The sequence below is a fragment of the Pseudochaenichthys georgianus genome, chromosome 12, assembly GCF_902827115.2.
Source record: "Pseudochaenichthys georgianus chromosome 12, fPseGeo1.2, whole genome shotgun sequence".
NCBI classification, from domain to species: Eukaryota; Metazoa; Chordata; class Actinopteri; order Perciformes; family Channichthyidae; genus Pseudochaenichthys; species Pseudochaenichthys georgianus.
The window spans coordinates 2,020,496-2,034,592 of NC_047514.1; the positions used below are offsets into that span (position 1 = coordinate 2,020,496).

Below are 14,097 nucleotides of genomic sequence, written 5' to 3' on the forward strand. Positions count from 1 at the left end.
CAAACAGGTTGCCCATCACTGTGGCTTTAGCGCAGGCGCCGTGGGAATTGTAGTCCTTTATAGTGCGTTGACTACAGACGTCACAATTAAGTGGCCTTTCTTATAAATCACTAACAACATTCATTGATTTCTTCTGAGGATCCTTAAGGATGTACGTAGAGCTTTCTGTGTGGGGTGTAACCTGCTTTACAGAATGAATTATGATTTTATATATATTTGTATTAATCAACTTTTGCTATGAAGATGGATAAAGTTGTCCTTAGGAAACTTGCAGATACATTTCACTTAAACCTTTGTATCCTAATTAAAGTTTTATGAACTTTAATGTTGAGTGTAATTCATATCCCCCCCCCCCCCCTGCAGAGAGACCAACCTGAAGTTTAAGCTGGGACGTCGAGAGACGGACGAGCGGCTGCAGAGCGAGCGGCAGCTGGTCGACTTCAATGGTGAGTTCATAACTACAAGCCCCGTTTATTTGCATAACGCTTAATCGGTTTAATAACTCAAAACAACGCGTCGCATGCAAAATAATTAAAAACGTATATTTGAAAAACTAAATTCTTGGTGTATTCAGTAGAGTAGGTATCATAGTAACTGAAACACACCAATTTCCATCAAGCGCCAATTAATAAATAATAATCATGGGAATGTTATTTATGCAATGTGTATATGTTATGAAAGATTAAAAATCATTAATTGGTACTTTACTTCTACAATGTTGCATGTCTTCATGAATTTTGTTGTGATATTCGGTTCTTTTAAAATAAAAATGTAGTTTCAAGTATGTGTTATAAGGGTATAACAGATGTTACTGTAACTTTTACATATACACTGTTTCACGATTTGTTTTTCCCCGCTGTGTTATTCATCAAATAAACATTAAAATATGATTAAGCCTCAGCCGCCGAAGGGAAGTTAAGGTGACAATAATTGTAATTGTACCTCACAGAACATGTAGTAAAGTAATGCAAAAATATATGACGCATCATGGCAGTGGTAGTCCAGCAATCCCAGGTAAAATAACTGGTTTCGTCAGTGGCTCATCCTCATACCCCATCTTCACATCCCAACTATCCCTTACGGTTAACGCTGATGCCATTTATCCAGAGTAAATATCTGTACCGTCATGAGTTACTAACCTGATGCAGCCTGGAGATGAACTCTTCTGATTTCAATAGTTTAGAGTTGAATTAAAGCCACCCTCTCGTCTTGTTGCGTCTCCTTCAGCTCTGATCGAGTGCGAGGAGCCGAACAACCGCCTGGATAAGTTCATCGGGACGATGACGTGGGGGAGGGAGCGGTTACCTCTGGACCTCGACAACATGCTGCTCCGAGGCTGCACCATCCGAAACACAGAGAAGTCTCACGGCCTCGTCATCTTCGCAGGTGCGACTCCAAACATGTGAAAAGAGAATTTTTGTTACTGACCTTTGTTTTATAACTATAACAGATTTGTAATATTTTTGAATGATAACTGACGAATAGCAACGGCTAGTATTCACCATTTCCGTACTTGTCGTTGTAGGAGCCGACACCAAAATCATGAGGAACAGCGGGAAGACGAGATTCAAAAGGACCAAGATTGACGAGCTGATGAACTACATGGTTTACTCGGTGAGTTTAAATAAAAAAATAAAAAAAGATTCGCAATACTTTATTACTCCATTTTGCTTTTTGGGGGTTTTCCCTTTATATAGGTTCATGCATGTGAATGGTCTGCAAAGGCAAACATTCGAGGCCCCTTACTCCACGGGGGAAATTGGGTTTCATTTTAGAATGAAATATTTATATTAATATGACTTTTTGTCATCAGTCGCCCGGTGTGTAACGGCTTGTTGTCTCCTGTAGATCTTCGTGCTGCTGATCCTGGTGGCGGCGGGGCTGGCCATCGGTCACGCCTTCTGGTACGATGAGATCGGCTCCAAGGCCTGGTATCTGTACGACGGTAAAAACCAGGACGCCAACCACCGAGGCTTCCTCAGCTTCTGGGGCTACATCATCGTCCTCAACACCATGGTGCCCATCTCGCTATACGTCAGGTCAGTTAAAACACACGCATACTTTTGGGTCGTGGTACAATCGGCTTTTGCATAGATGATGTCTGCACTCAATGGGAATATACCACTCGTTCTATAGACTTATCATTTGACTGCTATACGATCTACTGTAGGTGGTTGTCACGACGCTCTGGGAAATGTGGTTTAATGTTTTATTTCTTACATCCAATAGATTCTAGAAAGTGTATTTCTTGTTTTGTCTCCAAAATATCTGCTACTACTTTACACAATTCAGTAGACTTTAAACATACACCAACTGCAACTGTCGCCACACTAGCTAGCTCGTCAACCAAGTTCATAAGTTGGCAACCGAGAGGCTTTATAGTATTAGTTTCCTCCTCTCTGCCTGATGTTGGAAGGAACAACTGTGTCAAAATCCAACTTCAAAGTGTTCTCTCCCGTGTGTTTTTGTGTTCAGTGTGGAGGTGATTCGCCTCGGCCAGAGTAAGTTCATCAACTGGGACCTGCAGATGTATTACTCGGAGAAAGACACGCCAGCTAAGGTACACATCTGCTGCTGTCGAATGATTTCTATTCAAGGCTTGACTCTGAATGTACCCAATCTGTATGAATGGTTATGTGTTACCGTGGAGACGTGCTCTAACCTCGTTCGGTTCTCTGAGGAGGTTTGGGCGCTACCTGGTTTTGGAACGTCTGGGTTAAACGCTTTGTTATTGTTCAGTCAATACACACAAATACATTATGTTACCAACAACTAAAATAGGCAATACATGATCAGAATCCAATTTCATGAGGATTAGCGGCAGTTCACGTAACACAACACGTGTACAGTGATTGACACATGTTGCTAAAAGACGACTCTGTGTGGGTGCACTGGAGTCTTCCAGATGCCGTGCGGGGAAGGCAGAGGAACATGATTTGTCACAGATTAACGGTTTCAAGCACAACATATACAAGGGCTTATCATCACGTTCAATATTGATGTAACATCCAAGAACTGCATTCGCTGCTAAAAAGCATGAGATGCAGTTGGACATGTTCAGTAAAGCTTGTAAGAGGACTTTGATTTGAAGTTATTTGGTCAAACTTAACTTTTGTTTCCTGCAGGCTCGAACCACCACCCTGAACGAGCAGCTGGGTCAGATCAGCTACATCTTCTCCGACAAGACAGGAACTCTCACGCAGAACATCATGGCGTTCAAGAAGTGCACCATCGCCGGACGCAGCTACGGTACTGACCGGCTTCATTTCACATTTCACCCCGATGTATATTCAAACTCTCACCACAGCCTTTCTTGAAGGAATACACCCCCTTTACTATTACGGAAATAACATGCATGCATTTCCTTCTCGACAACACTGTGATATCGGGAAGACGAATAATTAGCCTCATTTATTGATTTAGGCAACTGCTGCAAGAAGACGTTGAATATAGATTAGAGCAGAGCAAACAGTAGGTTGAGAAACGGCTACTGCAAATCTCTTTCTGCTCTCCGAATCAGAAATCCTTTATCTGCCCGTCGTGGGTACATTGACTTTGTTACAGCATGGGGACAGTGCAGATAAAAAGGCAAGTAATAGAAGTAGAATGACATATTAAATATAAAGAGGTAAGCACACGTTAATAAAGTCTATTAAGTAGCAACATTATAAAAGTGTGTGAACGTATAGCAGAAGCTTTATTGCACAACAGTTTGTATGGTTATAGGCAGTGGTTATTGCACAACAGTGTTGGAGTCATTACATCGCTTCAACTGAACTGCAGAACGAAGAGCTGATGTGTGTCGGGGGCGGCAGGAATAAAGAAACCTGTATAACCAGATGTTAATTTGCAGAGGCCGCAAATTAACATAAAACGCATGAACGGACGATATTCTTTATCCTGTACTTTAGTCGTTCTTTACGATCATCATTTCCTGTTCTTTGCATATCTGCAGTTTTATTTAATATGTTTTGCTTTCTGTTCTCCAGGTGACCCGACCACAGCTGAGGGAGTGGTGCTGGACCGTGGAAGAGTAAGATATTAAGCATATAATAATAATATTCTTTATATAGCACCTTTCAAAAGATACAACGTGCTTTCACATCAGACGGAACACAAGTAAAGATACTCACGAAAGCAAGTGAATTTAACAGCAAACATAAAAACACAGATGGAAAATAATAAAACAAGAATAAATAGATTAAGATAAATGAAACGAGAAATGAAGTAACTTAAAATAGCTGACATTTTGCGGCCCTGATCTCCTACGTTTACAGTATACAAAAACAGTTGTTTACAGTTAAACACAACTCATTCATGTGACAATGTTATTTTAAGATGCAGTATGCGTTTCTTTTGTAGAAGAAATAGACAAAGACGGATTTTATATATACATGTTATATATTTGGGCGGTGGTGGCGAAATCCATAGGGACTTGGCTTGGCAACTGGAAGGTCACCAGTTCAAGTCCCGGCAAGACCAAGTGCTACCAAGGCACCGTTCCCTACACTGCCCCCCGGGCGCCGTTCAAAATGGCAGCCCACTGCTCCGAACACTAGGATGGGTCAAATGCAGAAAAACTATTTCCCCATGAGGGATTAATAAAAGTCCATCTCTTATCTCAAATACTAAAAGTCATGACAACAATGACAGCAGTACCTAAACGACTTAACTGCTATACTAAAGCTATTATACGGGATGCAAACTCCAGATCAGTTTAACGACCCACATCACCAGAACAATGTCTGAGTATTTCTACCGTAGTTTTCCCAACGTCTTCCTGTTTCCCCGCCAGGCGGTGGACTGGAGCTGGAACCGGGAGGCGGACAGAAAGTTTGAGTTCATGGATAACTCCCTGGTGGCCTGTGTCCGATCCGGGAAAGATAAAGATGCGACTGAGTTCTTCAAACTTCTCTCCCTTTGCCACACCGTCATGGTGGAGCACAAAGAAGGTAAGCCTCGTCTGTAAACATGATGGCTGCAACACCTGTCAATCAACCCTTAACAGGAAGTCATATAGTGCCATTAAGATCTAAGTAAAGCGCAGGCATTGCATTTGACCCGACACCCTCTTCATGTCTGGGTTCGTGTCTTTTCCTCCAGATCATATATCTTTATAACAGATATATCTGTTACAATCTACATATTTATATATTATTACAACAACCAGTCAAATTTCATTTTGCATTCCGTTTCATTTTATTCTATTTTACTTGTGCAAAGTTGACTTAGTCCTTATTCCTGCAACTCTACTTGTACCTTTGTGTACTATTTTTTCTTAAAGAAGCCCTATGATGCTTTGGGCTTTTCCCCTTTACTGTAATGTGTTATAGGTTTTAGTGCATGTAAATGGTGCATGTAGAAACTGTGCTATATATATATATATATATATATATATATATATATATATATATATATATATATATATATATATATATATATATATACCTAGCTGCTAAATGCTCAGAACTGTTACAGGGTGTGTATTTTTGTAAAATGTTTAATTTTTTTTATTACAATTTCTTTTTTAAAAATCTTTTTTGTATGCATGCTTGATTAACATTAAGCTGTCTTTGGTTCTTTTCTGCTGTAACAGTCAATTTCCCCTCTGTGGGCTGATACAGGGATTCTGATTCTGATGCAATGGCTTTAATCCCAAAGTTCCCTCAGAGCGAGTTTCTCATTTAAAAACATGAAAATTAGCATTATATTTGTTTGCCTCACTAGTAACAGATTTTCACTTCCATCAACTGCAGAAATTGTGACTATAAATCCTTTGAAATCATGAATCTTGAATGTCTCTCTCAGGCGACCTGGTGTACCAGGCGGCGTCTCCCGATGAGGGCGCCCTGGTGACGGCAGCCAGGAACTTTGGCTTCGTGTTTCTGTCCCGTACGCAGGACACCATCACCATCAGGGAGATGGATCAGGAGACCACCTACGAGATGTTGGCGATGCTCGACTTCAACTCCGACCGCAAGCGCATGTCTATCATCTGTAAGTGTACACACACACACACACACACACACACACACACACACACACACACACGCTATTCTAGGTTATGTTTCAGTACAGTAGCTATTATAGCAGACATAACTAGAAGTGCACTCCAAAGTCCAAATCTCCCAATGTTAATGGAAGTGAACATTGAGTTTATAAACATTTTATTTTCACCCAAGTGCTATCTTGGCCGACATTACCACCAAGTTGCATAAAAACTAGGGCCAGTTTTTTATTTTTCTATAACCCCCAAAAACTGAAAACACAACATCTGGTGGAGTGTAAGTCGTGACATGCCAGCTGCTGAAAACCTGCTGGGTACCATTTTGACCAAATTGTAATATGTACGACAAGTTAGGAGATGAATGTCATAATTCCGGCACCAGAGGAGAGGAGACAGCAAAGACGCTGCTAGTAATAGATTTGTAAATGTATTTATCTGTTTGAAGACATGTTTGATTAAATTAATTATTATTTCTAGTCTTATGAGGTATTAAGCTAAAATACAAGAAGCTGGAATATAATTTACTTTGTTGAGATGAATTTACTTTTGATTAAATGTTAAGTTTAATTGTAACTTGATTACATTTAAAACCATAGAGCCGAAATGAAAGTGCTCGTTTAAGTATGGCATGTTTTTCATTGAAATGTTTATTTGCCTAAAGTGAATGAAAGTGTGTTAAAGGTTTTCAACCTAAATGATGCAACAGGAAGCTGAATGAAGCAAAAATAAATCTATAATAACTCAAATAAAGAGGAAAGATTCTAATTTGAGTTGGAGTGAATCGAGCCATTTTCAAGTTTAGGCAGGAGTCAATCTAGCAAACCAAATCATAACTTGCCACTCTCTTCCTAGCCAAAGCTAAAGACTCAAACATTGACTTTGTCCACCTCTGATCCTCTGCCTCTCTGTCTCCTCTCTCTCAGTGAGGTTTCCTGATGGTCGTATCCGCCTCTACTGCAAAGGAGCTGACACCGTCATCTACGAGCGACTTTCCCCTCAGTCCAAACACAAAGAAACTACCCAGTCTGATCTGGATGTGAGTTTGCTTTATTCTCATTCGCGCTGTTGCATTCCTCCTTGAAGCCGTTTCTGCGGAAGAAGCCCTGATTTCTGATTTCTGATTGTGCCGTTTGGGCTTCAGGTCTTTGCCAACGCCACCCTGCGGACGCTGTGCTTGTCTTACAAAGACATCAGCACGGCAGATTACGAAGCCTGGTCCAGGAGACACAAAGCTGCGCAGGTCTCCATGTCGGACAGAGACGCCGCCCTGGACATCGTGTACGAGCAGATCGAGAGCAACCTGATGGTGAGTGGAAAACCAATATACATACAACTGTATCATTTTAATAATAATAATACATTTTATTTCTATAGCGCTTTTCTTGAACCCAAAGACGTTTTTTTACCTGGATTGCAATATTATTCACATAATTGATCATAATTGGATTATTAAAACGATAACGGTGTTTTTTTTATTTAACTTTTTATTTTTCAGAATCTGTTCCAAATAATTTTTTTGCAATAAAGCTTTTTGGAATCCACTAATTTCTAATGGTGTTTTTTTTGTGTTATCTGTAAAAGTAAAACTCTTATTCTCAGCCATATCTAACCAGCCGCGTTTGTTCCTCTGTCAAGCTAATTGGTGCGACGGCCATCGAGGACAAACTGCAGGATGGAGTCCCAGAGACCATCGCCAAACTGGCCAGAGCCGACATCAAGATCTGGGTCCTGACTGGAGATAAGAAAGGTAACATCCGCTCTACAGAGAGGAGTCAAACTCTCCTAATGCAGATCAGAACGTCCTTCAGATGAATCGGCTACAACCGAAGTGCCATGGGTTCTCCTCTTAGTTTAATGTGTTTTATCTTTCTCCATAGAAACGGCCGAGAATATTGGATATTCTTGTTCCCTTCTGACAGACGACATGCAGATCCACTACGGAGAAGACGTCAAGTGAGTAGAAATGTCAATGCGGCAAAAAATTATATAATTTATAGTCAACTAGTATTTATGTTAGACAACAGAAGAAGTCATTTGTTTTTGATGTCTAAAATAATTTTTAAAAAGATTGGTCAAATCATCCCGCCTCTCTCTCCCTAATTTCTCTACTGAATCCCGTCTCAGCTTAAAATATATGATCTCAGTCTGCCTTGTTGACTTGTGTAACAGTTTGTCTGTTGTTTCCGTGTCTCCAGTGAGAAGCTGAGTGTCCGTCAAGACAACAGGAGGAACGAGCTTCCAACCACCCGTCGAGGGAAAAAGAAACCCGCCGAACCGTTCTTCACCCAGCCGGGGAAAAACGCTCTTGTCATCACCGGCGGATGGCTGGTGAGTTCATCTCGAGATTAACACCGTTTTAAAAAAAGCTATTCATTTTAATAGACTTTAACAAGTGTATATGTGAAATGTTATCCTACATCTTAATATCCCACCACTCCGCATGATGGACAGTTCTGATTTGATTCAGTTTGTTTTTTTTCAAAATCTTTTTATTTATTTTTTTGCAGACATGGCAATTTCAGCACATGATATAAAGTACAGGACAATTTGTCTGTTAAAGGAAAGACAAATACCCAACCCCCACCCCCACCCCATTACGTCATGGCCACAGAAAATAAAAACAAATACATGAAATAATAAATACAATAAAATAAATAACTCATCACAAAGTCACAGGAATACAACAACATTCACATTGAGGAGAATAATATATAACAAAAAAATAATTAATTCTGTTTTTATTTCTCAGAACGAAATTCTGTACGAAAAGAAGAAGAAACGCCGTCGCCTGCGTCTGCGGCGTCTGGGAAGGAAAGCGCCTCCCACCATCCCTACTGACGGAGAGCCAATGGACGACTTGGAAAAGGAAATGAGACAGGTACAGTATAACTCAATAGATGAATGGATTCAAGTATAGATACATGTTAAGTGTTGGGGATTAATTTTGTCTTTACTCCTAGACATTTAACCTATTCTGTGTGTTGACATTTACGACCATCCCTGCTTCTAATCTCCCGTAAGGAATGTGTTAATGCAGGTTTTATGGCCTGACCTGGTGGGCACAGGGGGGGGTTTACGACTGTAAGCTCCACACATGTGAGAGACATCTCCTGTGTCTGCAGATGTTTACACCCATCCCCAATATGTGGATTTCACTCTCTGTAAACTAGTTTAAAAGGTCTACCAAGATGCGAGGCTGATGAGATTTGACATGGCAACCCACCCGTGCAGTCAGAACCTTTGACTGTGACTTGTGATGTGAATATCTCCGGCCGACACTTGTATTAAATCTCAGTGTTTGACATCAGAACTCCTGCTCGTCCCGTGTCTCCTTCATGAGTCGGTGACTCCCACTGCATTGCTACACAGAAGTTTCTTCCACATTAAGTATAATGACACGAGACAGAAATCCTCTCTTTATGGGAAGTAGCAAAGGGTGAAATAATATCCTATGCCTCGTATAGGACAAAATGAAAAGGCAAGGTAATCAGTCGATATGAATGTAATGGAGGAACTATGAGAATTCAAAACCAAATGCATATATTTGAGGACAAATGGGTTAAGTATAGAACAATATAATTAATATTTAGTATTAGCAGTGTATCCATTATTTTATTTGTAATATTACTATTTTATTATTTATTTTCTTGTCATCTGTTATGTAGTTAATCTATGTACCTAGATGTGTTTATTTTGTTGTGTATGCTTTGTGAATATTTTCTTAAAATGCAAAAAAAAAAAGTATAGACAGGCCAGCGCATCATCCATGGTTGACATGATAATGAACATGGTGGCGTGTCTCCGCAGATCGACTTTGTGGACATGGCCTGTGAGTGCGAGGCGGTCATCTGCTGCCGCGTCACTCCCAAGCAGAAGGGTAACGTGGTGAGTTTGGTGAAGAAGTACAAGAAAGCCGTGACGCTGTCCATCGGAGACGGAGCCAACGACGTCAACATGATCAAGAGTAAGGGCACGAATGAACTCTGCTCAGGTTTATTAAGAAAAGGATTGTGTGAAGTTGGGTTATATGCATGCCATCAATTTAGAGAAACGTACTGCAGTGCCAGATTAGAAGCTAAGCAAGAGCATAACATATTTCAACCACTTTATCAAAGGTGAGGTGTACGCTATTTTTAGAATTAGTTCTTGTTATCCTTTTCAAATGACAACTGAAGCCGTTATGTAACTTTTTTCAAATCCCTGACTACCGTACTTTTCGGACTATAAGCCGCGACTTTTTCCCCCTTTTTTTTTGTACAGCTAACGGCCACTAGGGAACCTCCTAAATCTATGGATTTTACAGGTAACATTAACCACCTTTAACCCTATGGGCTCTATGACCGGTCCGCGCCCGCCACCTCGAAGCGGCGGGCTCCAGCAGGAAAAGCTGGAGGCCGGAAAAGAGCGAGACAGGTAGCGCGCCAAAGTAAAAGTGGAACCGAGAGACAGAACGAGAGCAAGACAGACGGACAATTTAGCTGCTGCGGCTCATATGCAGGTGCGCTTTATAGTCCGGAAAGTACGGTACTTTTTAAAAACACTTATTTAATCTAGAAGGTGCACAACTGTCCAAATGCCCTTAGTTTAGCGGTGGTGACGTGAAGTCATGCAACTTTGATGTAGTCTGTTTATTATTATTCGTCAATTTATTGAACATGTCAGAAACAAAAACATACAACAATAATATATATTCTCTTTTTTCCTTTTTTTCTCACTCAAATTAATAATTATAACAAAGTACAAAAAAAAATAATACTAACAAAAAAACAATAATAATTCTCAAACAGTCTGTCATGTTCAACAGGGGCAAGAAGAAGCTTAAAAAAAAAACGTTTCTGGTCCTACCCCCTCTAGCATATATAGCGCTTTTTACTCCTGGAGATTGCAGTTACACATAAAGTGGTGTTAATATTTGGAGATTATCCTGCCGAACCAAACCTGTAAGTATCATTAACATGTTTGCCACAGATCTTATATCCGCAATATTCCAAAATCTAGTGGAAAAATGTCATGGCTTTTGTCACCGCCTTGCGATTGCTAACTTCCTGGAAGACTCTCCAACACAAAACAAACTAACTGATCGAGGCAATGGTAGACCTGCTAGTGTGATAGCTTTAAAGAGGGTACAGATGACTGCTTCAGAGGTTTTCATTAAAGGGCTGACTGTCGGTAACACTGATTATGGTACCAGTTATTAGTTCAGTTCTTATGCTCCAAATATCTGGAACAAACTCCCAGAAACCTGCAGGTCCGCTGCAACTCTGACTACTTTTAAATCCAGGCTGAAGACTTTTCTTTTTGCCGCTGCTTTTAATTGAACTATTCACATCTTAAACTGCACTGTAACTTTTATTCATGTATTTTGTCTTTTAATGTTTATTTTATTATCTTTTCTTTTTAATGACTGTGCCATTTTCTGAATGTCTTTCATTTTTTAAAGCACTCTGAATCGCCTCGTGTTGAAAGGAGCTATATAAATAAACTTGCCTTACCAAACCCATTTTAAACATCCAAGCTATCCCAGACTCCAGTGCCTCTTCTCTAACCTCCCCCCTCCCTCTCCTCCCCCCCTCCTCTGTCCCTCCAGCCGCAGACATCGGTGTGGGTATCAGCGGTCAGGAGGGGATGCAGGCCGTGATGTCCAGCGACTACGCCTTCGCTCAGTTCCGTTACCTGGAGCGCCTCCTGCTGGTGCACGGGCGCTGGTCCTACATCCGCATGTGCAAGTTCCTGCGTTACTTCTTCTTCAAGAACTTCGCCTTCACGCTGGTTCACTTCTGGTACTCCTTCTTCAACGGATACTCTGCAATGGTCAGCAGCACGGACTTATTTTCATTATCAAGTGCATTTGACGCCGCAATTTAATTTTAATAGCATATTTGACTTTTGAAACATTATCCTGGTGGGAGTAAGTGGACTTAGACTTGGACACAATTCTAATTAACTTTAACTATAGAATATTGTTTTCTTTGAAATGGTCACTCTGTCAGATTATATTATTTTTATAAAGTCTCTTTTTGTAAATCTGCTGCAAGCTTTAAATCCAATAGCAGTTTTGTTGTTGTCATAACAACATTATGCTGATCCTCGTTTCCCTTTCTGCAGGTCACCTATGAAGACTGGTTCATCACTCTCTACAATCTGTGTTACAGCAGCTTACCTGTTCTACTAGTTGGCCTTCTCGACCAGGTGAACCAGGCGTCTCTTTTTGTTAAAAGTATTTGATACAAGCTGATTTTGAAGATGTAATACTCGCTGAAATGCACGTAGACGTGTTTTTTGCTAACTAAATCCGCTTCTTTCTTTTCTCGCCGCAGGACGTTAACGACAAAATCAGCCTGAAGTTCCCACAGCTCTATTTACCCGGACAGCTGGGAGCGTTGTTCAACTACAAGAACTTCTTCCTCAGCTTGTTCCACGGTATCTTTGTCTCGCTCATCATCTTCTTCATCCCCTACGGAGCCTTCCTTCAGACCATGGGGCAGGACGGAGAAGCCCCCTCCGACTACCAGTCCTTCGCCGTCGTCACCGCCTCCTCGCTCATTTTTGTCGTCAACCTGCAGGTTAGTCGTGTTCAGTTTAATGCGTTGACGTTCAAAACTAGGACGATTTTAATTGTATTGAACACAAACGTATCTTCATGACTCTGTGAAGGAATGCTGTGAAGCAGATGTGCGAGAGTGTATTTAAAGTGAATGACCTGCTCACCTTTGACCTCTGCTTCCCCTCTCATGTGTCAGATCTCCTTGGAGACTTCCTATTGGACCTTTGTTAACTGCTTTGCCGTTTTGGGCAGTATAGCTATTTACTTCGGCATCATGTTCGACATCCACAGTGCTGGGATCCACGTCATCTTCCCCGCACCGTTCACCTTCACTGGTCAGTCACAAACAAAACCGCCCACTGACGTATGTAGTATAGTCTCTACTCCAAAACACTCTGAAGCTGCTGCAGCACAAACTGCTAACAAGAGTACATTTAACAAAAGAGCAGAAGTATAAGAAGTGGATGTTAGCGGAGTAGTAGCTAACTGTGTATATGTATATTTTGTGTTTGTAGGTGCGGCGTCAAATGCTCTGCGGCAGCCCTACCTGTGGTTAACCATCATCCTGACTGTGGGCGTCAGCCTGCTGCCCGTCATCTGCCTCCAGTTCCTCCACAAAACCATCTGGCCCTCGATAGGAGATAAGGTGAGACCCACATGACTCAACCTGACGCTTGGCCCGTCTTAAAGGTCACCTGCAAAGTCCTCTTCCTCATGTCTCTTCTACATCAACATGTGTCCCCTCTTCTTCACGTCTCTTCTACATCAACATGTGTCCCCTCTTCTTCACGTCTCTTCTACATCAACATGTGTCCCCTCTTCTTCACGTCTCTTCTACATCAACATGTGTCCCCTCTTCTTCACGTCTCTTCTACATCAACATGTGTCCCCTCTTCTTCATGTCTCTTCTACATCAACATGTGTCCCCTCTTCTTCATGTCTCTTCTACATCAACATGTGTCCCCTCTTCTTCACGTCTCTTCTACATCAACATGTGTCCCCTCTTCTTCCTGTCTCTTCTACATCAACATGTGTCCCCTCTTCTTCACGTCTCTTCTACATCAACATGTGTCCCCACTTCTTCACGTCTCTTCTACATCAACATGTGTCCCCTCTTCTTCATGTCTCTTCTACATCAACATGTGTCCCCTCTTCTTCACGTCTCTTCTACATCAACATGTGTCGTCTCTTCTACATCAACATGTGTCCCCTCTTCTTCACGTCTCTTCTACATCAACATGTGTCCCCTCTTCTTCATGTCTCTTCTACATCAACATGTGTCCCCTCTTCTTCACGTCTCTTCTACATCAACATGTGTCCCTTCTTCTCCATGTCTCTTCTACATCAACATGTGTCCCCTCTTCTTCACGTCTCTTCTACATCAACATGTGTCCCTTCTTCTCCATGTCTCTTCTACATCAACATGTGTCCCCTCTTCTTCACGTCTCTTCTACATCAACATGTGTCCCCTCTTCTTCATGTCTCTTCTACATCAACATGTGTGTCCTCTTCTTCACGGCTCTTCTACATCAACATGTGTCCCCAC

General features: G+C 41.3%; 1 protein-coding gene across 1 annotated transcript in view; it reads left to right on the forward strand.

Moving 5' to 3' along the window:
* atp8b1 (ATPase phospholipid transporting 8B1) overlaps positions 1-14,097 on the forward strand; it is a 35,190-nt gene that overhangs the window by 18,518 nt on the left and 2,575 nt on the right. Inside the window, exons 9-29 of the mRNA XM_034095942.2 lie at positions 364-446; positions 1,228-1,386; positions 1,526-1,614; positions 1,849-2,039; positions 2,476-2,560; positions 3,126-3,249; positions 3,990-4,033; positions 4,796-4,952; positions 5,809-5,997; positions 6,931-7,043; positions 7,149-7,313; positions 7,643-7,754; positions 7,885-7,960; positions 8,203-8,335; positions 8,757-8,885; positions 9,815-9,971; positions 11,595-11,818; positions 12,113-12,196; positions 12,325-12,570; positions 12,748-12,886; positions 13,067-13,197. Of these exons, the coding sequence (XP_033951833.1) occupies positions 364-446; positions 1,228-1,386; positions 1,526-1,614; positions 1,849-2,039; positions 2,476-2,560; positions 3,126-3,249; positions 3,990-4,033; positions 4,796-4,952; positions 5,809-5,997; positions 6,931-7,043; positions 7,149-7,313; positions 7,643-7,754; positions 7,885-7,960; positions 8,203-8,335; positions 8,757-8,885; positions 9,815-9,971; positions 11,595-11,818; positions 12,113-12,196; positions 12,325-12,570; positions 12,748-12,886; positions 13,067-13,197 (2,830 nt within the window). The remainder of the gene's footprint in view (positions 1-363; positions 447-1,227; positions 1,387-1,525; positions 1,615-1,848; positions 2,040-2,475; positions 2,561-3,125; positions 3,250-3,989; positions 4,034-4,795; positions 4,953-5,808; positions 5,998-6,930; positions 7,044-7,148; positions 7,314-7,642; positions 7,755-7,884; positions 7,961-8,202; positions 8,336-8,756; positions 8,886-9,814; positions 9,972-11,594; positions 11,819-12,112; positions 12,197-12,324; positions 12,571-12,747; positions 12,887-13,066; positions 13,198-14,097) is intronic.